Source organism: Gobius niger (assembly GCF_951799975.1).
Source record: "Gobius niger genome assembly, chromosome: 22".
NCBI lineage: Eukaryota > Metazoa > Chordata > Actinopteri > Gobiiformes > Gobiidae > Gobius > Gobius niger.
This window is the reverse complement of record NC_136873.1, coordinates 9,108,735-9,133,234: the sequence shown is the minus strand read 5'-3', so window position 1 is coordinate 9,133,234 and position 24,500 is coordinate 9,108,735. Positions and strand designations below refer to the sequence as shown.

The 24,500-nt window shown below is 41.0% G+C and overlaps 1 protein-coding gene and 1 long non-coding RNA gene across 3 annotated transcripts in view; both read left to right on the top strand.

The window, feature by feature from the left end:
* Positions 1–24,500, top strand: part of LOC306981277 — a 90,082-nt gene that overhangs the window by 45,960 nt on the left and 19,622 nt on the right. The gene's annotated exons all lie outside the window — the stretch shown is intronic.
* LOC306981276 (adenomatous polyposis coli protein-like) overlaps positions 5,412–24,500 on the top strand; it is a 37,228-nt gene continuing 18,139 nt past the window's right edge. The window contains exons 1-10 of the mRNA XM_079580838.1: positions 5,412–5,535; positions 11,000–11,146; positions 14,301–14,385; positions 14,463–14,730; positions 17,851–17,959; positions 18,033–18,146; positions 19,555–19,617; positions 19,765–19,812; positions 19,892–19,975; positions 20,267–20,444. Coding sequence (XP_079436964.1) covers positions 11,018–11,146; positions 14,301–14,385; positions 14,463–14,730; positions 17,851–17,959; positions 18,033–18,146; positions 19,555–19,617; positions 19,765–19,812; positions 19,892–19,975; positions 20,267–20,444 — 1,078 coding nt within the window. The 5' untranslated portion in view covers positions 5,412–5,535; positions 11,000–11,017. The remainder of the gene's footprint in view (positions 5,536–10,999; positions 11,147–14,300; positions 14,386–14,462; positions 14,731–17,850; positions 17,960–18,032; positions 18,147–19,554; positions 19,618–19,764; positions 19,813–19,891; positions 19,976–20,266; positions 20,445–24,500) is intronic.

Here is a 24,500-nt window from a genome sequence, read left to right as displayed (position 1 = left end):
CCACTTTTTTGATGGATTTTTGTCACTTTTTTGATGGATTTTTGTCACTTTTTTGATGGATTTTTGTCACTTTTTTGATGGATTTTTGTCATTTTTCTGCTGGATTTTTGTCACTTTTTTGATGGATTTTTGACATTTTTTTGCTGGATTTTTGACATTTTTCTGCTGGATTTTTGTCACTTTTTTGCTGGATTTTTGTCACTTTTTTGCTAAATTTTTGTCACTTTTTTGATAAATTTTTGTCACTTTTTTGCCAAATTTTTGTCACTTTTTAACTCTTTTTTGTTTTGTTTCCATCCTCATTTTCTTGTCTTTTTTATCACTGTTTTGAAGAAACTTTTAGATTTGGAGAATTTGGAGAACAGGAGAAAACATGTTCAGGCGGGAGTTAAGAGGTGATTAAGTTACAGGGACGAAAAAGGCAAGTTTATTTGTCGAGCACATTCATACACGAGGAAATTCAGATCAAATCAACATAAATATGTATCAATTACAGTAAGAGGCAAGAGTGCAGATAAAATACTTTCAGAGTCATATTCATGGGTAGGAAGAACTGTTTTCAGCCTGGATTTGAACATTGTCAGAGTTGAGGCCTGTCTCACATCCTCATGATTCCAGATTCAGTAAGGACTAAACACCTCATTAGCCGGTTCTAACGCCCGACTCAGTGTTGTTCCTCCTGCTTTATAACGTCTAACGCGGCTCCTCGTTGTTTAATCCGCTTATACCAGGGTCCCACAAACGTAACATTTATAATAAATGTGTTTTTCATTGACTAAAGTCACTAAATCTGCCAGACTACGGGACTATTTTGTGTGGGTTATTAGCCGGTCACTGAAGGCTGGTCTCAGAGCGAGTCATTCTCCGCAGCTATTACGAGGATCTCAGTCAGGCTCAACGACACAACATCAGCACAGAATCACAACACAACAGGACTAACCCGGAAACACTTTTCCCTGGAAGGAAACACCGATATGCGCCACTCGTGGGCACCAGTTATTTACCTTTTACAAGGTTTAACCTCTTCACTCCCGCCTGAACCGAGAGGATCTTTTCCCCTTACGTCATCACATTTTTTTCCATCATTTTTTTGTCGGGTATTTAACTCATTTTGTAACTTTTTTGTCGTTATTTTTATAAATTTTTTTGTCATTTTTCGTAATTTTTTTTCCCTTTTTTTTCCTTATTTTAATTTTTTTTCAATTTTTGTCATTTTTTTGTCGCTTTTGTCATTTTTTGGTTTATTTTGTTATATATATATATAAAAAATAATATATATTTTTTTAGTCATTTTTGTCCAACTTTTTTTTTTTGTGTCATTATTTTTCATTTTTTGTCTTTTTTTCCCTTTTTAAAATTTTTAGAAAATTTATTTTTAATATTTTTAAATTTTTTAAAACATTTTTCATATTTTATTTAATGTTTAAAAAATTTTTTTTTTGTCAATTTTGTCATTTTTTTAATTTTTTTTTTTTTTTGAATATATTTTTGTCATTTTTTTGTCATTTTTTTTCCCTTTTTCGTCATTTTTCTTCATTTTTTGTCATTTTTTGTCCATTTTTTTCATTTTTTTTTCATTATTATTTTTTTTTCATTATTTTTTTGTCAATTTCTTATGACATTTTTACCACTTTTTCACCAAGTTTTCATCACTTTTTTTGTCACATTTCCATCATTGTTCCAGTTTTGTTGCTATTTTCACAGCTTCTTCCCAGAAGTGCCTTAACCGTTTTCAATAGAAACTTAAAGCTCACTCAGAGAATGTAAAGTCTATTCTCTGAGTGACTGAAGCCAGTGCAGAGACCGGAGCACTGGACTAATAAGGTCGTAAGTTCAGGTCTGAGTCCATGGTTTTAGAGAGAGAGACTCAAGGTGTTGATGTTGGTTCAGGGACCTGTTGTGCGTGTGAGGGTTTGTAACTTCTGACCGTGCTGTGGTGGTTTGATGAAAACATGAACATAAAGCGTGACGATCGGGCTGAACAGAGCGGTGTTTCTGTGGAGTCATGTGACTGTGGAGTCATGTGACTGTGGAGTGTGTGGAGTGTGTGGAGTGTGTGCAGTGTGTGCAGTGTGTGCAGTGTGTGCAGTGTGTGCAGTGTGTGCAGTGTGTGCAGTGTGTGCAGTGTGTGCAGTGAGTGCAGTGTGTGGAGTCTGCAGTGACACGTGTGGCCTCGGGGGGAGACGAGCTGTTTCTGACTAATGTCATCGATAACTGTAACCATAGAGTCTGACCCAGTGACGTCATGTGACTGCGGCGGGACATGGGTTTACTCACGTTTATCTCCAGTTTACAGAAACATGGAGGAATACAGGAGAAAGAGGATAAACTGTGTTCAGGACCACTCACTTTTTAACCTCTTCACTCCTGAACCGAGAGGATCTTTTTTCTCACGTCAGCAGCTTTTCCATCATTTTTTTGTTGGGCGTTCAACTCATTTTTGTAACTTTTTTGTCACATTTTTGTCGCATTTCTGTAACAGCAAAAAATTTGACAAAAAATGACAAAAAATGAGAAAAAAGTGATTTAAAAAAAGCAAAAAAAAGCAAAAAAAATGACCAAAAAAATTACAACAAATGGGGACAAATTTGACAAAAATGTGTCAAAAAATGACAAAAAAAAACCGACAAAAAATGATTTAAAAAAAGCCAAAAAAATGAGAAAAATGTGACAAAAAATGATTAAAACCCCCCCCCCCAAAAAAGCCACAAAATTGACCAAAAAAATTACAACAAATGTGACAAAAAAAGCCAAAAAAATGATTAACAAAACGCCAAAAAATGATAAAAAAAATGATTTAAAAAAAGCAAAAAAAATGACCAAAAAATTACAACAAATGGGGACAAATGTGACAAAAATGTGTCAAAAAAATGACAAAAAAACCCCGACAAAAAAATGATGAAAAAAAATAATAAAAAATAAACAAAAAATAACAAATTTGACAAAAATTTGACCAAAAAAATGAGAAAAAAGTGACAAAAAGTGATTTAAAAAAAGCAAAAAAAAGCAAAAAAAATGACCAAAAAAATTACAACAAATGGGGACAAATGTGACAAAAATGTGTCAAAAAAATGACAAAAAAACCCCGACAAAAAAATGATGAAAAAAAATAATAAAAAATAAACAAAAAATAACAAATTTGACAAAAATTTGACCAAAAAAATGAGAAAAAAGTGACAAAAAGTGATTTAAAAAAAGCAAAAAAAAGCAAAAAAAATGACCAAAAAAATTACAACAAATGGGGACAAATGTGACAAAAAATGTGACAAAAAAATGACACAAAAACGACAAAAAAATGATTTAAAAAAAACCAAAAAATGAACAATGTGAAAATAATGTGACAAAAAAGATATAAAAAAAGCCTAAAAAAAAGCCACAAAATTGACCAAAAAAATTACAACAAAAGGGGACAAATGTGACAAATGTGACAAAAAAATGACAAAAAAGTTACAATAATGAGTTGAACCCCCCCCCCCCCCCAAAAGATGATGAAAAATAAATGTGATGCCGTGAGGAAAAAGATCCATTCAGATGAGTTTTGTAGATCTCAGGGCGTTCCACTGGCCTACAGGATTTGGGTAAAGCCGACCTGGAGAAAACACTCTGGGTTCAGGTTAATTTAAGAGGTTCATGTAAAGACTCTGGATTATTAATCTCATCCCAGACCCAGCGTGATCCAGGTCTGATCCAGGTCTGATCCAGGTCTGATCCAGGTCTGATCCCAGTGTCAGTCTGACTATAGGCTCTTCAGAAGCTCTCGCTCTGAGGGCCACATGTTCAGAGACCTCATGTTTATATAAATACATACATATATATATGGTGTATAGATATATATAGATACTGTCAGGGCTCTTCTACAGTGTCCACTATCGCCCGACATCTCCCACACTTCCTGTTGTTGGATAAACAGCTTCAGAAGGCTCCGCCCACCACTTCCTCAGGAGGAACATCCTGTTTTATATGTTTTATGTCGGCTCATTGTTGATGCTTTGTCTAAGAAGCTTTTACATTTGGGCAAAGCCAAAGTGGAGATTAAGGCTGGGGGAAAAAAACAATTAGATCTGATAATTGAGTTTGTCTCGTCCAATCAGAAGCAGAATCAGCACAAAGACCCGCCTACAAACGTTTACTTTAACTTTACTCCATTAACACGTCCTCAAGCGGCACCACTTTAGCTTCATGTGATAAAAAAATAAAAAAATACAATGTCCAGCATCTTTCACAGCCGAGCGATTCATCGATTAATTGTAAAAAAATAATGGGTAGATTAATCGATCACCAAAATAGTTGTTTGCTGCCGCCCTAGTTTAAAACGTGGCCTGTAACTCCGGCACATTTACATGTTGAAGAAACACATGTTGATTAATGTGCACTGTCTCAATTCAATTCAAATAAAGATATAAAAAAAAATAATCAATAAGTACTTTTTTTGGTTTAATTTCCGTTTCGTCTTTTTAGAATTTAGTTCTTTTCTTTCTTTCTATTTTATTTTTTTTAATTTATTTATTTTATTTTATTTTTTTATTTTTTTATTTTTTTATTTATTTTTTATTTAATTTATTTAATTTATTTTATTTATTTTATTTATTTTATTTATTTTATTTATTTTATTTATTTTATTTATTTATTTATTTATTTTATTTATTTTATTTATTTTATTTATTTTATTTATTTTTTATTTATTTTATTTTTATTATTATTATTTTTTTTATTTCTTTCTTTTATTTCTTTATTTCTTTTTTTATTATTTTTATTTGTTTTTATTTATTTCTTTTATTTCTTTTTTATTTTTTTATTTTTTTTATTTTATTTATTTTATTTATTTTATTTATTTTTAATTTATTTTTTAATTTATTTTTTAGAATTGTTTTTATTTTACTTTTTAATTTCTATTTCTTTTTTTTTAATTCTTTTTGTTTGAACTTTGTTTATCTATTTTTTTATTCTTTTCTTTTAGAATTCATTATAATTTTTATTAATTTTTTGTTTTTAATTTTGTGTGAATTTCTATTTCTTTTTTATTCTTTTTTTTGTTTTTTTGTTATGGGATTTTTTTAATTCTTTTTTTTTTTGCAATTCTTTCTTTTAATATATTTTTTTGTCTGAAATTCTGTGTTTGTTTTTTAGAATTTAGTTTTTCTTTAGAATTTCCAGATCCAGTATAAACACTGTGGATGTTTGTGTTGCTCAGGGACGTTTCAGCCACAAAGGGTTTGCAGTTTGCTTTATGTTGATGCACTTTAATTAAATACAATAAACATTTACTTTGCCCCCAGAGGCCGTAAGCGGCGCTGCAGGAGTCGTACAGGTTGTGTTTTTACTCGTTAGTCCTGGTTTAGTCCCGGTTTGGTCCTTGTTTAGTCCCGGTTTGCTCTGCATCTATAGCAGCCGCTCTGCCGTTCCGCTCAGAGACAGCCCCCCTCCCCCCGTGACCCTCCTGCCTGTGATTGGCTGTTCCCCTCACGTGTCCCCCTCCCCCTCGGCCGTTCCCTCGGTGCTGATCCGTCCTCTCCTCCACAGCGACACAGCGATGGGGTGAGTCCGCCGTTTCTCTCCTGTTTTTACTCTTTAAACACCGCCGGGGCCGGGTCTGGGCCTCGCTCGGGGACCCGGGACCCGGGGAGGGTACGGGGGGGGGGGGTACGAGCAGGGAGCGCCGCGGTACAGGGGGGGGCACGGGCCGCGGAGCGATGACGGAACGGCGGGGCTTTCATTGTGCTCGGAGACGGAGAGGGATAAACGCGAAGGCAGAGGCACAAAAGGAAACAGAGAGGAGGAGAGAGGAGGAGAGAGGAGGAGGAGCAGAGAGGAGGAGGAGGAGGAGGCGCAGCAGAGAGGAGGAGGAGAGAGGAGGAGAGAGGAGAGAGGAGAGAGGATGGGGAGGCAGGAGCCAGGAGGGGGGAGGCAGGGAGGATGCAGGGAGGATGGAGAAAATGGCCGCCCAGAGCCTGATGATGGAGCGGCTGCAGAGACAGAGGAGACAGGTTCAGAGGATGAGTCTGAGCACAGGCCTGGACTCACTTAGACCTGCTTTAGACCTGGTTTAGACCTGGTTTAGTCCTGGTTTAGTCCTGGCTTTGGCCTCATTTTAGTCCTGGTTTAATCCTGGCTTTGGCCTCATTATAGTCCTGGTTCAGTCCTGATTTAGACCTCATTTAGACCTGGTTTAGTCCTAGTTTAGACCTGGTTTAGACCTAGTTTTAGCCTCATTATAGTCCTGGTTTAGGCCTGGTTTAGACCTAGTTTTAGCCTCATTGTAGTCCTGGTTCAGTCCTGATTTAGACCTCATTTAGACCTGGTTTAGTCCTAGTTTAGACCTGGTTTAGACCTAGTTTTAGCCTCATTGTAGTCCTGGTTCAGTCCTGATTTAGACCTCATATAGTCCTGGTTTAGACCTGGTTTAGTCCTAGTTTAGACCTGGTTTAGACCTGGTTTAGACCTAGCTTTAGCCTCATTATAGTCCTGGTTTAGTCCTGGTTTAGACCTGGTTTAGACCTCGTTTAGACCTAGCTTTGGCCTCATTTTAGACCTGGTTTAGACCTGGTTTAGACCTGCTTTAGACCTGCTTTAGACCTGCTTTAGACCTGCTTTAGACCTAGCTTTGGCCTCATTTTAGACCTGGTTTAGACCTGGTTTAGACCTGCTTTAGTCCTGGTTTAGACCTGGTTTAGACCTCGTTTAGACCTAGCTTTGGCCTCATTTTAGACCTGGTTTAGACCTGGTTTAGACCTAGCTTTAGCCTCATTATAGTCCTGGTTTAGTCCTGGTTTAGACCTGGTTTAGACCTCGTTTAGACCTAGCTTTGGCCTCATTTTAGACCTGGTTTAGACCTGGTTTAGACCTGCTTTAGACCTGCTTTAGACCTGCTTTAGACCTGCTTTAGACCTAGCTTTGGCCTCATTTTAGACCTGGTTTAGACCTGGTTTAGACCTAGCTTTAGCCTCATTATAGTCCTGGTTTAGTCCTGGTTTAGACCTGGTTTAGACCTCGTTTAGACCTAGCTTTGGCCTCATTTTAGACCTGGTTTAGACCTGGTTTAGACCTGCTTTAGACCTGCTTTAGACCTGCTTTAGACCTGCTTTAGACCTAGCTTTGGCCTCATTTTAGACCTGGTTTAGACCTGGTTTAGACCTGCTTTAGTCCTGGTTTAGACCTGGTTTAGACCTCGTTTAGACCTAGCTTTGGCCTCATTTTAGACCTGGTTTAGACCTGGTTTAGACCTAGCTTTAGCCTCATTATAGTCCTGGTTTAGTCCTGGTTTAGACCTGGTTTAGACCTCGTTTAGACCTAGCTTTGGCCTCATTTTTGACCTGGGTTAGACCTGGTTTAGACCTGCTTTAGACCTGCTTTAGACCTGCTTTAGACCTGCTTTAGACCTAGCTTTGGCCTCATTTTAGACCTGGTTTAGACCTGGTTTAGACCTGCTTTAGTCCTGGTTTAGACCTAGTTTAGACCACGTTTAGACCTAGCTTTGGCCTCATTTTAGACCTGGGTTAGACCTGGTTTAGACCTGCTTTAGACCTGCTTTAGACCTGCTTTAGACCTGCTTTAGACCTAGCTTTGGCCTCATTTTAGACCTGGTTTAGACCTGGTTTAGACCTGCTTTAGTCCTGGTTTAGACCTGGTTTAGACCTCGTTTAGACCTAGCTTTGGCCTCATTTTAGACCTGGTTTAGACCTGGTTTAGACCTAGCTTTAGCCTCATTATAGTCCTGGTTTAGTCCTGGTTTAGACCTGGTTTAGACCTCGTTTAGACCTAGCTTTGGCCTCATTTTTGACCTGGGTTAGACCTGGTTTAGACCTGCTTTAGACCTGCTTTAGACCTGCTTTAGACCTGCTTTAGACCTAGCTTTGGCCTCATTTTAGACCTGGTTTAGACCTGGTTTAGACCTGCTTTAGTCCTGGTTTAGACCTAGTTTAGACCACGTTTAGACCTAGCTTTGGCCTCATTTTAGTCCTGGTTCAGTCCTGATTTAGACCTCATATAGACCTGGTTCAGTCCTGGTTTAGTCCTGCTTTAGTCCTGGTTCAGTCCTGATTTAGACCTCATATAGACCTGGTTTAGACCTGGTTTAGACCTAGCTTTGGCATTATTTTAGTCCTGCTTTGGTCCGAGGTTTATCCTGGTTTCGCAGAACTCCAGCAGATCCTCCAGTCGGACATTTTCTCCAGGAGCATGTTTGACATATTTGAAGCCGCAGCGTTTTCAGCCTCATTGTTCTCAGAGGTTCTGCAGTAAAATCTGATGATAATCACAGAGAAAGGTAGTGGACATGATGAGGACTGATGATCCAGAGAGAGTCATGTAGTTTCTCAGAGGTTCTGCAGTAAAATCTGATGATAATCACAGAGGAAGGCAGAGGACATGATGAGGAATGATGATCCAGAGAGAGTCATGTGACACAATTAAAGAGATCCTTATAAACCCTTTCCAAACATGGCATGTGGGGCGTTTTGGACCTGGTGATGACAGTGACCGTCCTCTGTGTTTTGTGGTTGAACGTCCTGTGGAGTTTCTGAGTTTTGTCATGAGGTGAACACGTTACTGATGCTGCTTTAAGATGTGTTTACAGCACTGAGCCTGTTCTCCAATTGAATCGTAAGTCGCCCTGATTTAGTCCTGGTTTAGTCCTGTTTTAGTCCTGTTTTAGTCCTGTTTTAGTCCTGGTTTAGTCCTGGTTTAGTCCTGGTTTAGTCCTGGTTTAGTCCTGGTTTAGTCCTGGTTTAGTCCTGCTTTAGTCCTGGTTTAGTCCTGGTTTAGTCCTGCTTTAGTCCGGGCTTTATCCTGGTTTAGCAGAACTCCAGCAGATCCTCCAGTCTGACATTTTCTCCAGGAGCATGTTTGACATATTTAAAGCCGCAGTGTTTCCAGCCTCCTTGTTCTCAGAGGTTCTGCAGTAAAATCTGATGATAATCACAGAGAAAAGCAGTGGACATGATGAGGAATGATGATCCAGGTAGAGTCATGTGACACAATTAAAGAGATCGTTATAAACCCTTTACAAACATGGCATGTGGGGTGTTTTGGACCTGGTGATGACAGTGACAGTCTGCGTTTTGTGGTTGAACGTCCTGTGGAGTTTCTGAGTTTTGTCATGAGGTGAACACGTTACTGATGCTGCTTTAAGATGTGTTTACAGCACTGAGCCTGTTCTCCAATTGAATCGTAAGTCGCCCAGATCTAGTCCTGGTTTAGTCCTGATCTAGTCCTGTTTCAGTCCTGGTTTAGTCCTGATCTAGTCCTGGTTTAGCCCTGGTTTAGTCCTGATCTAGTCCTGGTTTAGCCCTGGTTTAGTCCTAGTTTAGTCCTAGTTTAGTCCTGATCTAGTCCTGTTTCAGTCCCGGTTTAGTCCTGCTTTAGTCCTGGTTTAGTCCTGATCTAGTCCTGGTTTAGTCTTGGTTTAGTCCTGGTTTAGTCCTGGTTTAGTCCTGGTTTAGTCCTGGTTTAGTCCTGGTTTAGTCCTAGTTTAGTCCTGATCTAGTCCTGTTTCAGTCCTGTTTCAGTCCTGGTTTAGTCCTGGTTTAGTCTTGGTTTAGTCCTGGTTTAGTCCTGGTTTAGTCCTAGTTTAGTCCTGATCTAGTCCTGCTTTAGTCCTGGTTTAGTCTTGGTTTAGTCCTGGTTTAGTCCTAGTTTAGTCCTGATCTAGTCCTGTTTCAGTCCTGTTTCAGTCCTGGTTTAGTCCTGGTTTAGTCTTGGTTTAGTCCTGGTTTAGTCCTGGTTTAGTCTTGGTTTAGTCCTGGTTTAGTCCTGGTTTAGTCCTGGTTTAGTCCTGGTTTAGTCCTGATTTAGTCCTGTTTCAGTCCTGGTTTAGTCCTGGTTTAGTCCTGGTTTAGTCCTGGTTTAGTCCTGGTTTAGTCCTGGTTTAGTCCTGGTTTAGTCCTGGTTTAGTCCTGGTTTAGTCCTGGTTTAGTCCTGGTTTAGTCTTGGTTTAGTCCTGGTTTAGTCCTGGTTTAGTCCTGGTTTAGTCCTGGTTTAGTCCTGTTTCAGTCCTGTTTCAGTCCTGGTTTAGTCCTGGTTTAGTCCTGGTTTAGTCCTGGTTTAGTCCTGGTTTAGTCCTGGTTTAGTCCTGGTTTAGTCCTGGTTTAGTCCTGGTTTAGTCCTTGTTTAGTCCTTGTTTAGTCCTGGTTTAGTCCTTGTTTGGTCCTGGTTTGGTCCTGGTTTAGTCCTTGTTTAGTCCTGGTTTAGTCCTGGTTTAGTCCTTGTTTAGTCCTGGTTTAGACCTGGTTTAGTCCTTGTTTAGTCCTGGTTTAGTCCTGGTTTAGTCCTTGTTTAGTCCTGGTTTAGCCCTGGTTTAGTCCTGGTTTAGTCCTGGTTTAGTCCTGCTTTAGTCCTGGTTTAGTCCTGGTTTAGTCCTGGTTTAGTCCTGGTTTAGTCCTGCTTTAGTCCTGGTTTGGTCCTGTTTCAGCCCTGGTTTAGTCCTGGTTTGGTCCTGGTTTTCTCTGCAGTTTACAGCAGTGTTTTAGTCCCGGTTTAGTCCATGTTTAGTCCTTTTGTTTAGTCCTTTTGTTTAGTGTTTTGTGTCTTATCAAAGGGAGCTCAGACCTGGATTCGTTTTGCTTCTTGTGTTTAAAGTGTGAAATTTCCCCAAACCTTCCAAAGCTACAGTTCCAGGGGAAGTTTAGTGGCTCTACATGAGTTTAGTCCTGGCTGAGCCTCGGTGCTGAGCCTCGGTGCTGAACGTGATGAATACTAATCACTCTCTGTCTTCAGTGTCCTGCAGCTCTTCGGCAGGGACGTCATCTGCATACCCTTCCACCATCTTAGTGAAAACACTCCTTACTTTCCCACATTCCTCGACCTTGACCTCGCTGTTGTGCATGTGCGTGTTGTGTTGCTCCCGGGGTCAGTGTTGCCGCGCTCTGATTGGTTTATGGATGTTCTGATCAATAGCAGCCGAAACACAGTGTCCTAAAAACGGCAGCGACTGTTCCACCTCAGAAGGTCCGGGTCACTGTGATCAGAAATGCTGAGTCAGGGGCTTTTTCTGACTTTTCCACAGGTCTGAGGAGCGGTTGCCATGGCGTCCTATGACCAGCTGCTGAGGCAGGTGGAGGTGCTGAAGATGGAGAACTCCACCCTGAGACAGGAGCTGCAAGACAACTCCACCCACCTGAGCAAGCTGGAGAGCGAGGCGTCCAACATGAAGGTGAGCACAGGCTAAAACATGCTAAAAACATGCTATAACATGCTAAAACATGCTATAAACAGGCTAAAAACAGGCTAAAAACAGGCTAAAACATGCTAAAAACAAGCTAAAAACATACGACTCCACCCACCTGAGCAAGCTGGAGAGCGAGGCGTCCAACATGAAGGTAAACACAGGCTAAAGACAGGCTAAAAACAGGCTAAAACATGCTAAAAACAGGCTAAAAGATGCTAAAAACAGGCTAAAAGATGTTAAAAACAGGCTAAAAACATGCTAAAAACATGCTAAAAGATGCTAAAAGATACTAAGAACAAGCTAAAAGATGCTAAAACAGGCTAAAAACATGCTAAAAACAGGCTAAAAGATGCTAAAAAACAGGCTAAAAGATGCTAAAAGATACTAAGAACAAGCTAAAAGATGCTAAAACAGGCTAAAAACATGCTAAAAACAGGCTAAACGTTGCTAAAAACAGGCTAAAAGATGCTAAGAACAAGCTAAAAGATGCTAAAAATAGGCTAAAAACATGCGACTCCACCCACCTGAGCAAGCTGGAGAGCGAGGCGTCCAACATGAAGTTAAACACAGGCTAAAAACATACTAAAAACAGGCTAAAAACAGGCTAAAAACAGGCTAAAAACATGCTAAAAACATGCAACTCCACCCACCTGAGCAAGCTGGAGAGCGAGGCGTCCAACATGAAGGTAAAAACAGGCTAAAACATGCTAAAAACAGGCTAAAAACATGCTAAAAACAGGCTAAAAACATGCAACTCCACCCACCTGAGCAAGCTGGAGAGCGAGGCGTCCAACATGATGGTGAACACAGGCTAAAAACAGGCTAAAACATCCTTAAAGATGCTTAAAGATGCTAAAAACAGGCTAAAAGATGCTTAAAACATGTTAAAAGATGCTAAAAACATACTAAAAACATGCTAAAAACAGGCTAAAAACATACGACTCCACCCACCTGAGCAAGCTGGAGAGCGAGGCGTCCAACATGAAGGTAAACACAGGCTAAAACAGGTTAAAACATGCTAAAAACAGGCTAAAAACATGCGACTCCACCCACCTGAGCAAGCTGGAGAGCGAGGCGTCCAACATGAAGGTGAACACAGGCTAAAAACAAGCTAAAAACATGCTATAAACAGGCTAAAACATACTGAAAACAGGCTAAAAGATGCTAAAAATAGGCTAAAAGATGCTAAAAACATACTGAAAACAGGCTAAAACAGGCTAAAACATGCTAAAACATGCTATAAACATGCTAATAACATGCTAAAAACATACGACTCCACCCACCTGAGCAAGCTGGAGAGCGAGGCGTCTAATATGAGGGTAAACAGGCTAAAAACAGGCTAAAACATGTGACTCCATGAAAGTAAACACAAAACAAATGCAGGAAAATGAGGAAAAAATGTGTGGGAAAAAAGACGGGAAAATATGCAGGGATTTGTATTTTTAGGAGGAATATTATGTAATTGATATTCAAGAGAAGATTGTAAGAAATGTGGGCGTGTGTGAAGCTCCTACAGACACATTTACTGAGCTCTGAACTAAAAACATCTTCTCTCATAACGGACTCTGATCCATGATCCCTCTGAGCAAATGAATAAAGCGTGTCTGTGGGAGAAAGTGTAGAGCTGCCCGTGTGACATCATCTGACTGGACAGTTTCTCTCCCGTCATGTGACCCCCCCCTCCCCCCCGGCGTTTCTATAAATAACCTCCTCCGTCCCTTTAAGACCGTTTCAATACATCACTTTAAATCGACCTACTATAAACTGAAAGATTTCCCTCCCGTCTTGGCCCTCATGTGTTGCTGCGTCTCGGGTACAGATCGGGCACGGGCTCTGATTGGGGAACTACACCCCCCTCCCCCCGCGCTCGTATTGTCCTGCACTTCCTGTCCGTTACTTCCTGTTTCCTGTTGTGGTGGACATGTCGCTGTTCGATCGCTGTCGTCTCATCGTGGTAAGGATTAAATCAGCTCTAATTTTAAAAACATGAGGCTAAACCAGGACTTAACTAACCAACTAACTAACTAACCAACTAACTAACTAACTCGTCCAGGAGGATTTGAAACGATCAGAGTTTAAAGGTTTTTTCAAGACGAGACGGTCAAACAGGGAAACGGGAAACTTCTGCTGCGGAGACGCAAACATGAGGGAAAACGTACCAAATGTTTTCAAATTATTATTTTATTTTCATTATTTTCGTTTTATTTATTTATTTTAAGAATTGAAAAAAAAAGTTGATGTTTTTTTTTATTTTTACGAATTGTTTTTTTTTTTTTACGATTTTCTTTTTTTCATTTTTTCTTTTTTTACGAATAAATATTTTTTTTACGATTTTATTTTTTATTTTATTTTTTACGAATAAATGTTTTCATTTTTTACAATTTTATTTATTTAATTTTTTTGACGATTTTTTTTGTTGACGATTTTCTTTTTTTCTTTTTTCTTTTTTTACGAATAAATGTTTTTTTTTACGATTTTCTTTTATTTATTTTTTTATTTTATTTTTTACGAGTAAATGTTTTTTTTTTATACGATTTTCTTTTTTCTTTTTTTACAAATGTTTTTTTTTTTTACGATTTTCTTTGTTTTTATGAATATGTTTTTTATTTTTTTTATTTTTTTTCCTCATTATTTCCACATTTTATCTTCATTTGGGTTGAGAGGAGGGGGAGAGTTCAGCCTCATAGGAGAGAGGAGGAGGAGAGTCCAGCCTCATAGGAGAGAGGAGGGGGAGAGTTCAGCCTCATAGGAGAGAGGAGGGGGAGAGTTCAGCCTCATAGGAGAGAGGAGGGGGAGAGTTCAGCCTCATAGGAGAGAGGAGGGGGAGAGTCCAGCCTCATAGGAGAGAGGAGGGGGAGAGTTCAGCCTCATAGGAGAGAGGAGGGGGAGAGTTCAGCCTCATAGGAGAGAGGAGGGGGAGAGTTCAGCCTCATAGGAGAGAGGAGGGGGAGAGTTCAGCCTCATAGGAGAGAGGAGGGGGAGAGTCCAGCCTCATAGGAGAGAGGAGGGGGAGAGTTCAGCCTCATAGGAGAGAGGAGGGGGAGAGTTCAGCCCCATAGGAGAGAGGAGGGGGAGAGTTCAGCCTCATAGGAGAGAGGACTCGGGCCTTAACGTGTGATGTTTTGTGTCCATGCTTCAGGAAGTGCTGAAGCAGCTGCAGGGTTCGATGGAAGAGGAGAGCGCTGAGGGGGCGGGGTCTCAGGAGCTCATGGAGAGACTGAAAGGTGAGCTCTCGATCATCCAGGGGAGGCCATGAAGCGTTCCCATGACTCCTTTGTGACTCCTGTGCCCTGTGTTCCAGAGATGAGCCTGGAGGCGGCCGGGTTCATGCCCAGGACCAGGCCTCCTCTGCCCCATTCCTCCTCCTCGTCCTCGGCCTCTTCGTCCGGAGCCGCTGGAGGACCGCCCCGCAGAGCAGCGCCCCCCGCGGGCAGGGAGGGGCACGACCGAGGAGAGCCACCCGCAGACAGAGGAGCGCCCCCCACAGGCAGAGAGGGCCACGACAGAGGAGCGCCCCCCACAGGCAGAGAGGGCCACGACGGCACGCTGGACGAGCTGGAGAAAGAGAGGTGTGGCCATGGGAACTTCAAAATGTGTCCCTATGCTAAAGTGGCTATGATAGTTAGCATCAGAGGTCCCTATGCTAAAGTGGCTATGCTAGTTAGCATCAGAGGTCCCTATGCTAAAGTGGCTATGATAGTTAGCATCAGAGGTCCCTGTGCTAAAGTGGCTATTATAGTTAGCATCAGAGGTCCCTGTGCTAAAGTGGCTATGATAGTTAGCATCAGAGGTCCCTATGCTAAAGTGGCTATGATAGTTAGCATCAGAGGTCCCTATGCTAAAGTGGCTATGATAGTTAGCATCAGAGGTCCCTATGCTAATGTGGCTATGATAGTTAGCACCAGAGGTACCTATGCTAAAGTGGCTATGATAGTTAGCATCAGAGGTCCCTATGCTAAAGTGGCTATGATAGTTAGCACCAGAGGTCCCTATGCTAAAGTGGCTATGATAGTTAGCACCAGAGGTCCCTATGCTAAAGTGGCTATGCTAGTTAGCATCAGAGGTCCCTATGCTAAAGTGGCTATGATAGTTAGCATCAGAGGTCCCTATGCTAAAGTGGCCATGATAGTTAGCATCAGAGGTCCCTATGCTAAAGTGGCTATGATAGTTAGCATCAGAGGTCCCTATGCTAAAGTGGCTATGATAGTTAGCATCAGAGGTCCCTATGCTAAAGTGGCTATGATAGTTAGCATCAGAGGTCCCTATGCTAAAGTGGCCATGATAGTTAGCATCAGAGGTCCCTATGCTAAAGTGGCTATGATAGTTAGCATCAGAGGTCCCTATGCTAAAGTGGCCATGATAGTTAGCATCAGAGGTCCCTATGCTAAAGTGGCTATGATAGTTAGCATCAGAGGTCCCTATGCTAAAGTGGCTATGATAGTTAGCATCAGAGGTCCCTATGCTAAAGTGGCTATGATAGTTAGCACCAGAGGTCCCTATGCTAAAGTGGCTATGATAGTTAGCATCAGAGGTCCCTATGCTAAAGTGGCTATGATAGTTAGCATCAGAGGTCCCTATGCTAAAGTGGCCATGATAGTTAGCATCAGAGGTCCCTATGCTAAAGTGGCTATGATAGTTAGCATCAGAGGTCCCTATGCTAAAGTGGCCATGATAGTTAGCATCAGAGGTCCCTATGCTAAAGTGGCTATGATAGTTAGCACCAGAGGTCCCTATGCTAAAGTGGCTATGCTAGTTAGCACCAGAGGTCCCTATGCTAAAGTGGCTATGATAGTTAGCATCAGAGGTCCCTATGCTAAAGTGGCTATGATAGTTAGCATCAGAGGTCCCTATGCTAAAGTGGCTATGATAGTTAGCATCAGAGGTCCCTATGCTAAAGTGGCTATGATAGTTAGCATCAGAGGTCCCTATGCTAAAGTGGCTATGACAGTTAGCATCAGAGGTCCCTATGCTAAAGTGGCTATGATAGTTAGCATCAGAGGTCCCTATGCTAAAGTGGCTATGATAGTTAGCATCAGAGGTTCCTATGCTAAAGTGGCTATGATAGTTAGCATCAGAGGTCCCTATGCTAAAGTGGCTATGATAGTTAGCATCAGAGGTCCCTATGCTAAAGTGGCTATGATAGTTAGCACCAGAGGTCCCTATGCTAAAGTGGCTATGATAGTTAGCACCAGAGGTCCCTATGCTAAAGTGGCTATGATAGTTAGCACCAGAGGTCCCTATGCTAAAGTGGCTATGATAGTTAGCACCAGAGGTCCCTATGCTAAAGTGGCTATGATAGTTAGCATCAGAGGTCCCTATGCTAAAGTGGCTATGATAGTTAGCATCAGAGGTCACTATGCTAAAGTGGCTATGATAGTTAGCACCAGAGGTCACTATGCTAAAGTGGCTATGATAGTTAGCATCAGAGGTCCCTATGCTAAAGTGGCTATGATAGTTAGCACCAGAGGTCCCTATGCTACAGTGGCTATGATAGTTAGCATCAGAGGTCCCTATGCTACAGTGGCTATGATAGTTAGCATCAGAGGTCCCTATGCTAAAGTGGCTATGATAGTTAGCATCAGAGGTCCCTATGCTAAAGTGGCTATGATAGTTAGCATCAGAGGTCCCTATGTTAAAGTGGCTATGATAGTTAGCACCAGAGGTCCCTATGCTAAAGTGGCTATGATAGTTAGCACCAGAGGTCCCTATGCTAAAGTGGCTATGATAGTTAGCATCAGAGGTCCCTATGCTAAAGTGGCTATGATAGTTAGCACCAGAGGTCCCTATGTTAAAGTGGCTATGATAGTTAGCACCAGAGGTCCCTATGCTAAAGTGGCTATGATAGTTAGCATCAGAGGTCACTATGCTAAAGTGGCTATGATAGTTAGCATCAGAGGTCCCTATGCTAAAGTGGCTATGATAGTTAGCACCAGAGGTCCCTATGCTAAAGTGGCTATGATAGTTAGCATCAGAGGTCCCTATGCTAAAGTGGCTATGATAGTTAGCATCAGAGGTCCCTATGCTAAAGTGGCTATGATAGTTAGCACCAGAGGTCCCTATGTTAAAGTGGCTATGATAGTTAGCACCAGAGGTCCCTATGCTAAAGTGGCTATGATAGTTAGCATCAGAGGTCCCTATGCTAAAGTGGCTATGATAGTTAGCATCAGAGGTCCCTATGCTACAGTGGCTATGATAGTTAGCATCAGAGGTCCCTATGCTACAGTGGCTATGATAGTTAGCATCAGAGGTCCCTATGCTAAAGTGGCTATGATAGTTAGCACCAGAGGTCCCTATGCTAAAGTGGCTATGATAGTTAGCATCAGAGGTCCCTATGCTAAAGTGGCTATGATAGTTAGCATCAGAGGTCCCTATGCTAAAGTGGCTATGATAGCTAGCATCAGAGGTCCCTATGCTAAAGTGGCTATGATAGTTAGCACCAGAGGTCCCTATGCTAAAGTGGCCATGATAGTTAGCATCAGGGGTCCTTATGCTAAAGTGGCTATGATAGCTAGCATCAGAGGTCCCTATGCTAAAGTGGCTATGATAGTTAGCATCAGAGGTCCCTATGCTAAAGTGGCTATGATAGTTAGCATCAGAGGTCCCTATGCTAAAGTGGCTATGATAGTTAGCATCAGGGGTAACTGTCTTAAAGCCGCGTTTGATTCTGATTGGTCGCCCCGCCCCCTCAGGTCGCTCCTATTGGCCGAGCTGGAGAAGGAGGAGAAGGAGAAGGACTGGTATTACGCTCAGCTGCAGAACCTGACGAAGCGCATCGACAGCCTGCCGCTCACGGAGAACGTACGTCACGCAGATCTGCAGACTCTGCAGACTCTGTGTGTTCATGAGGCTGACCTTCCTGTCTGTGCTTCAGTTCACTCTGCAGACCGACATGAGCCGCCGCCAGCTCGAGTTCGAGGCCCGGCAGATCCGCTCCGCCATGGAGGAGCAGCTGGGCTCCTGCCAGGAGATGGAGAGGAGGGCCCAGGTAAGGAGGGGGGAGAGGGGAGGGACAAGAGGCTAGGGCTGCTCGATTATTGAAAAAATAATAATCACGATTATTCAAACGATTATTTGTTGCCTTTAAAAAAATCCATCAAAAAAATGACAAAAATCCATCAAAAAAGTTACAAAAAATGACAAGAATCCATCAAAAAAAATGACAAAAAAATGACAAAAATCCATCAAAAAAGTTACAAAAAATGACAAGAATCCATAAAAAAAAAAGACAAAAAAATGACAAAAATCCATAAAAAAAAAATGCCAAAAATCCATCAAAAAAGTGACAAAAATCCATCAAAAAAGTTACAAAAAAATGACAAGAATCCATAAAAAAAATGACAAAAAAATGACAAGAATCCATCAAAAAAGACAAAAAAATGACAAAAATCCATAAAAAAAAAGACAAAAATCCATCAAAAAAGTGACAAAAATCCATCAAAAAAGTGACAAAAATCCATCAAAAAAGTGACAAAAATCCATCAAAAAAGTGACAAAAATCCATCAAAAAAATGACAAAAAAATGACAAAAATCCATCAAAAAAGTGACAAAAATCCATCAAAAAAAAAGACAAAAAAATGAAATAAAATCCATCAAAAAAAAAGAAAAAAAAAACAAAAATCCATCAAAAAAGTGACAAAAATCCATCAAAAAAAAGACAAAAAAATGAAAAAAATCCATCAAAAAAAGACAAAAATCCATCAAAAAAGTGACAAAATCCATCAAAAAAATGACAAAAAAGTGACAAAAATCCTTCAAAAAAGTGACAAAAATCCATCAAAAAAGTGACAAAAATCCATCAAAAAAAATGACAAAAAAATGACAAAAATCCATCAAAAAAGTTTCAAAAATCCAGCAAAAAAGTTTCAAAAATCCATCAAAAAAAATGAAAAAAAATCCATCAAAAAAGTGACAAAAATCCAACAAAAAAAGACAAAAATCCATCAAAAAAGTGACAAAAATCCATCAAAAAAAATGACCAAAAAAATGACAAAAATCCATCAAAAAAAAGACAAAAATCCATCAAAAAAAATGACAAAAAATGACAAAAATCCAGCAAAAAATTGACAAAAATCCATCAAAAAAGTGACAAAAATCCTTCAAAAAAAAAGACAAAAAAATGACAAAAATCCATCAAAAAAAAGACAAAAATCCATCAAAAAAGTGACAAAAAAACATAAAAAAAAGACAAAAATCCAGCAAAAAAAGTGTCAAAAATCCAAAAATTAAAAATTAGAAAAACAAATTGGAAAAAAATTGGAAAAAAATAAATAAATTGATTTTTTGCGATTATACTAATTTTGTAATCGTTTATTGTTGTAATCAAAATCGTAATCGAATTTCGATTAATTGCACAGCCCTACAAGAGGCTCAGTCTGACTGTGTTGTGTTTCAGGCCCGAGTGTCACGGATCCAGCAGATCGAGAAGGACATCCTCAAACTAGGCTCCAGGATACAGGTAACTCTCCCGCCCCCTGCAGGCGAGTCACACACACTGCCACGCCCCCTGCAGGTCACTCACTGCAGTATCTGTCTGTTTACTGTCTTTACACATTTCCACTCAGTGAACTCTGACCTGAGGTTTTCTCTGAATGATGTTTTCCAGGACGGAGCTCAGGCGGCGGCTGAACCCGGCACTTTACCGTCCGCCACGGTCAGTTTAAACCTCTGAAAGTCTGATAAACTCCTGTAAACAAAGATTTAATCTAAACCGCCTGAACCTGTGTGTGCAGAGCTGCGGCCGATTGGACCACGACTCCACCAATGACGGCTCTTACTCTGTGCCTCGACGAATCACCAGCCACCTGGGAACCAAGGTGAGAACTCCCTCAGGTGGAGATGTTTCTGTGTTTCCCCGTCAGGTGGAGATGTTTCTGTGTTTCCCCGTCAGGTGGAGATGTTTCTGTGTTTCCCCGTCAGGTGGAGATGTTTGTGTGTGTTGACCCTGTCTCTTCCCTCTCAGGTGGAGATGGTTTTAAACCCTGTGTTTCCCTCTCAGGTGGAGATGTTTCTGTGTTTCCCCGTCTGGTGGAGATGTTTGTGTGTGTTGACCCTGTCTCTTCCCTCTCAGGTGGAGATGGTTTTAAACCCTGTGTTTTCCCTCTCAGGTGGAGATGGTTTACAGCCTGCTCTCGATGCTCGGGACTCACGATAAAGACGACATGTCCCGGACGCTGTTGGCCATGTCCAGCTCTCAGGACTCCTGCATCGCCATGAGGCAGTCGGGCTGTTTACCACTGCTCATCCAGCTGCTGCACGGCAACGACAAGGACTCACTGCTGCTGGGTAAGAACTGGCCTGGAACATCACCGAAACGTCACCGAAACATCACCGAAACATCACTGAAACATCACCGAAACATCACCGAAACATCACCGAAACATCACCGAAAAATCACCAAACTGTCACTGAAACATCACCAAACTGTCACTGAAACATCACCAAACTGTCACTGAAACATCACCAAACTGTCACTGAAACATCACTGAAACATCACCAAACTGTCACTGAAACATCACTGAAACATCACTGAAACATCACCAAACTGTCACTGAAACATCACTGAAACATCACCAAACTGTCACTGAAACATCACCAAACTGTCACTGAAACATCACTGAAACATCACCAAACTGTCACTGAAACATCACTGAAACATCACTGAAACATCACCAAACTGTCACTGAAACATCACTGAAACATCACCAAACTGTCACTGAAACATCACCAAACTGTCACTGAAACATCACTGAAACATCACCAAACTGTCACTGAAACATCACTGAAACATCACTGAAACATCACCAAACTGTCACTGAAACATCACCAAACTGTCACTGAAACATCACCGAAACATCACCAAACTGTCACTGAAACATCACCAAACTGTCACCGAAACATCACCGAAACATCACCAAACTATCACTGAAACATCACCAAACTGTCACTGAAACATCACCGAAACATCACCGAAACATCACCAAACTGTCACTGAAACATCACTGAAACATCACCAAACTGTCACTGAAACATCACCGAAACATCACCAAACTGTCACTGAAACATCACCAAACTGTCACTGAAACATCACCAAACTGTCACTGAAACATCACCGAAACATCACCGAAACATCACCAAACTGTCACTGAAACATCACTGAAACATCACCAAACTGTCACTGAAACATCACCGAAACATCACCAAACTGTCACTGAAACATCACCAAACTGTCACTGAAACATCACTGACACATCACTGAAACATCACCAAACTGTCACTGAAACATCACCGAAACATCACCGAAACATCACCAAACTGTCACTGAAACATCACTGAAACATCACCAAACTGTCACTGAAACATCACCGAAACATCACCAAACTGTCACTGAAACATCACCAAACTGTCACTGAAACATCACTGAAACATCACCAAACTGTCACTGAAACATCACCGAAACATCACCAAACTGTCACTGAAACATCACCAAACTGTCACCGAAACATCACTGAAACATCACCAAACTGTCACTGAAACATCACTGAAACATCACTGAAACATCACCAAACTGTCACTGAAACATCACCGAAACATCACCAAACTGTCACTGAAACATCACCAAACTGTCACCGAAACATCACCGAAACATCACCAAACTATCACTGAAACATCACCAAACTGTCACTGAAACATCACCGAAACATCACCGAAACATCACCAAACTGTCACTGAAACATCACTGAAACATCACCAAACTGTCACTGAAACATCACCGAAACATCACCAAACTGTCACTGAAACATCACCAAACTGTCACCGAAACATCACCGAAACATCACCAAACTATCACTGAAACATCACCAAACTGTCACTGAAACATCACCGAAACATCACCGAAACATCACCAAACTGTCACTGAAACATCACTGAAACATCACCAAACTGTCACTGAAACATCACCGAAACATCACCAAACTGTCACTGAAACATCACCAAACTGTCACCGAAACATCACCGAAACATCACCAAACTGTCACTGAAACATCACCAAACTGTCACCGAAACATCACCGAAACATCACCAAACTGTCACTGAAACATCACCAAACTGTCACTGAAACATCACCGAAACATCACTGAAACATCACCAAACTGTCACTGAAACATCACCGAAACATCACTGAAACATCACCAAACTGTCACTGAAACATCACCAAACTGTCACCGAAACATCACGGAAACATCACCGAAACATCACCAAACTGTCACCGAAACATCACGGAAACATCACGGAAACATCACCAAACTGTCACTGAAAAATCACAAAACTGTCACTGAAACATCACCAAACTGTCACCGAAACATCACCAAAACATCACTGAAACATCACCAAACTGTCACCGAAACATCACCAAAACATCACTGAAACATCACCGAAACATCACTGAAACATCACCGAAACATCACCGAAACATCACTGAAACATCACCAAACTGTCACCGAAACATCACGGAAACATCACGGAAACATCACCAAACTGTCACTGAAACATCACCAAACTGTCACCGAAACATCACCAAAACATCACTGAAACATCACTGAAACATCACTGAAATATCACTGAAACATCACCGAAACATCACCGAAACATCACTGAAACATCACCGAAACATCACCGAAACATCACCGAAACATCACTGAAACATCACCAAACTGTCACCGAAACATCACCGAAACATCACGGAAACATCACCAAAACATCACTGAAACATCACTGAAACATCACCAAACTGTCACCGAAACATCACGGAAACATCACCGAAACATCACGGAAACATCACCGAAACATCACTGAAACATCACCAAACTGTCACCGAAACATCACCGAAACATCACCGAAACATCACCAAACTGTCACTGAAACATCACAAAACTGTCACTGAAACATCACCAAACTGTCACCGAAACATCACCAAAACATCACTGAAACATCACCAAACTGTCACCGAAACATCACCAAAACATCACTGAAACATCACTGAAACATCACCGAAACATCACGGAAACATCACTGAAACATCACCGAAACATCACCAAACTGTCACCGAAACATCACGGAAACATCACTGAAACATCACCAAACTGTCACCGAAACATCACTGAAACATCACTGAAACATCACCGAAACATCACCGAAACATCACTGAAACATCACCAAACTGTCACCGAAACATCACCGAAACATCACTGAAACATCACAAAACTGTCACTGAAACATCACCAAACTGTCACTGAAACATCACCAAACTGTCACCGAAACATCACCAAAACATCACTGAAACATCACTGAAACATCACTGAAACATCACCGAAACATCACGGAAACATCACTGAAACATCACCAAACTGTCACTGAAACATCACCAAAACATCACCGAAACATCACCGAAACATCACCAAACTGTCACCGAAACATCACCGAAACATCACCGAAACATCACCAAACTGTCACCGAAACATCACTGAAACATCACCGAAACATCACTGAAACATCACCAAAACATCACCGAAACATCACCAAACTGTCACCGAAACATCACTGAAACATCACCGAAACATCACCGAAACATCACCGAAACGTCACCGAAACGTCACCGAAACATCACCGAAACATCACCGAAACATCACTGAAACATCACTGAAACATCACTGAAACATCACTGAAACATCACCAAACTGTCACTGAAACATCACTGAAACATCACCAAACTGTCACCGAAACATCACCAAACTGTCACCGAAACATCACCAAACTGTCACTGAAACATCACCGAAACATCACTGAAACATCACCAAACTGTCACTGAAACATCACCAAACTGTCACTGAAACATCACCAAACTGTCACTGAAACATCACTGAAACATCACCGAAACATCACTGAAACATCACTGAAACATTACCGAAACATCACCGAAACATCACCGAAACATCACCGAAACATCACTGAAACATCACCAAACTATCACTGAAACTTCACCGAAACATCACCGAAACATCACCGAAACATCACTGAAACATCACTGAAACATCACCGAAACATCACTGAAACTTCACCGAAACATCACCAAACTGTCAATGAAACATCACCGAAACATCACCGAAACATCACCAAACTGTCACCGAAACATCACCAAACTGTCACCGAAACATCACCAAACTGTCAATGAAACATCACTGAAACATCACCGAAACATCACCAAACTGTCACCGAAACATCACCAAACTGTCAATGAAACATCACCAAACTGTCACCGAAACATCACCAAACTGTCACCGAAAC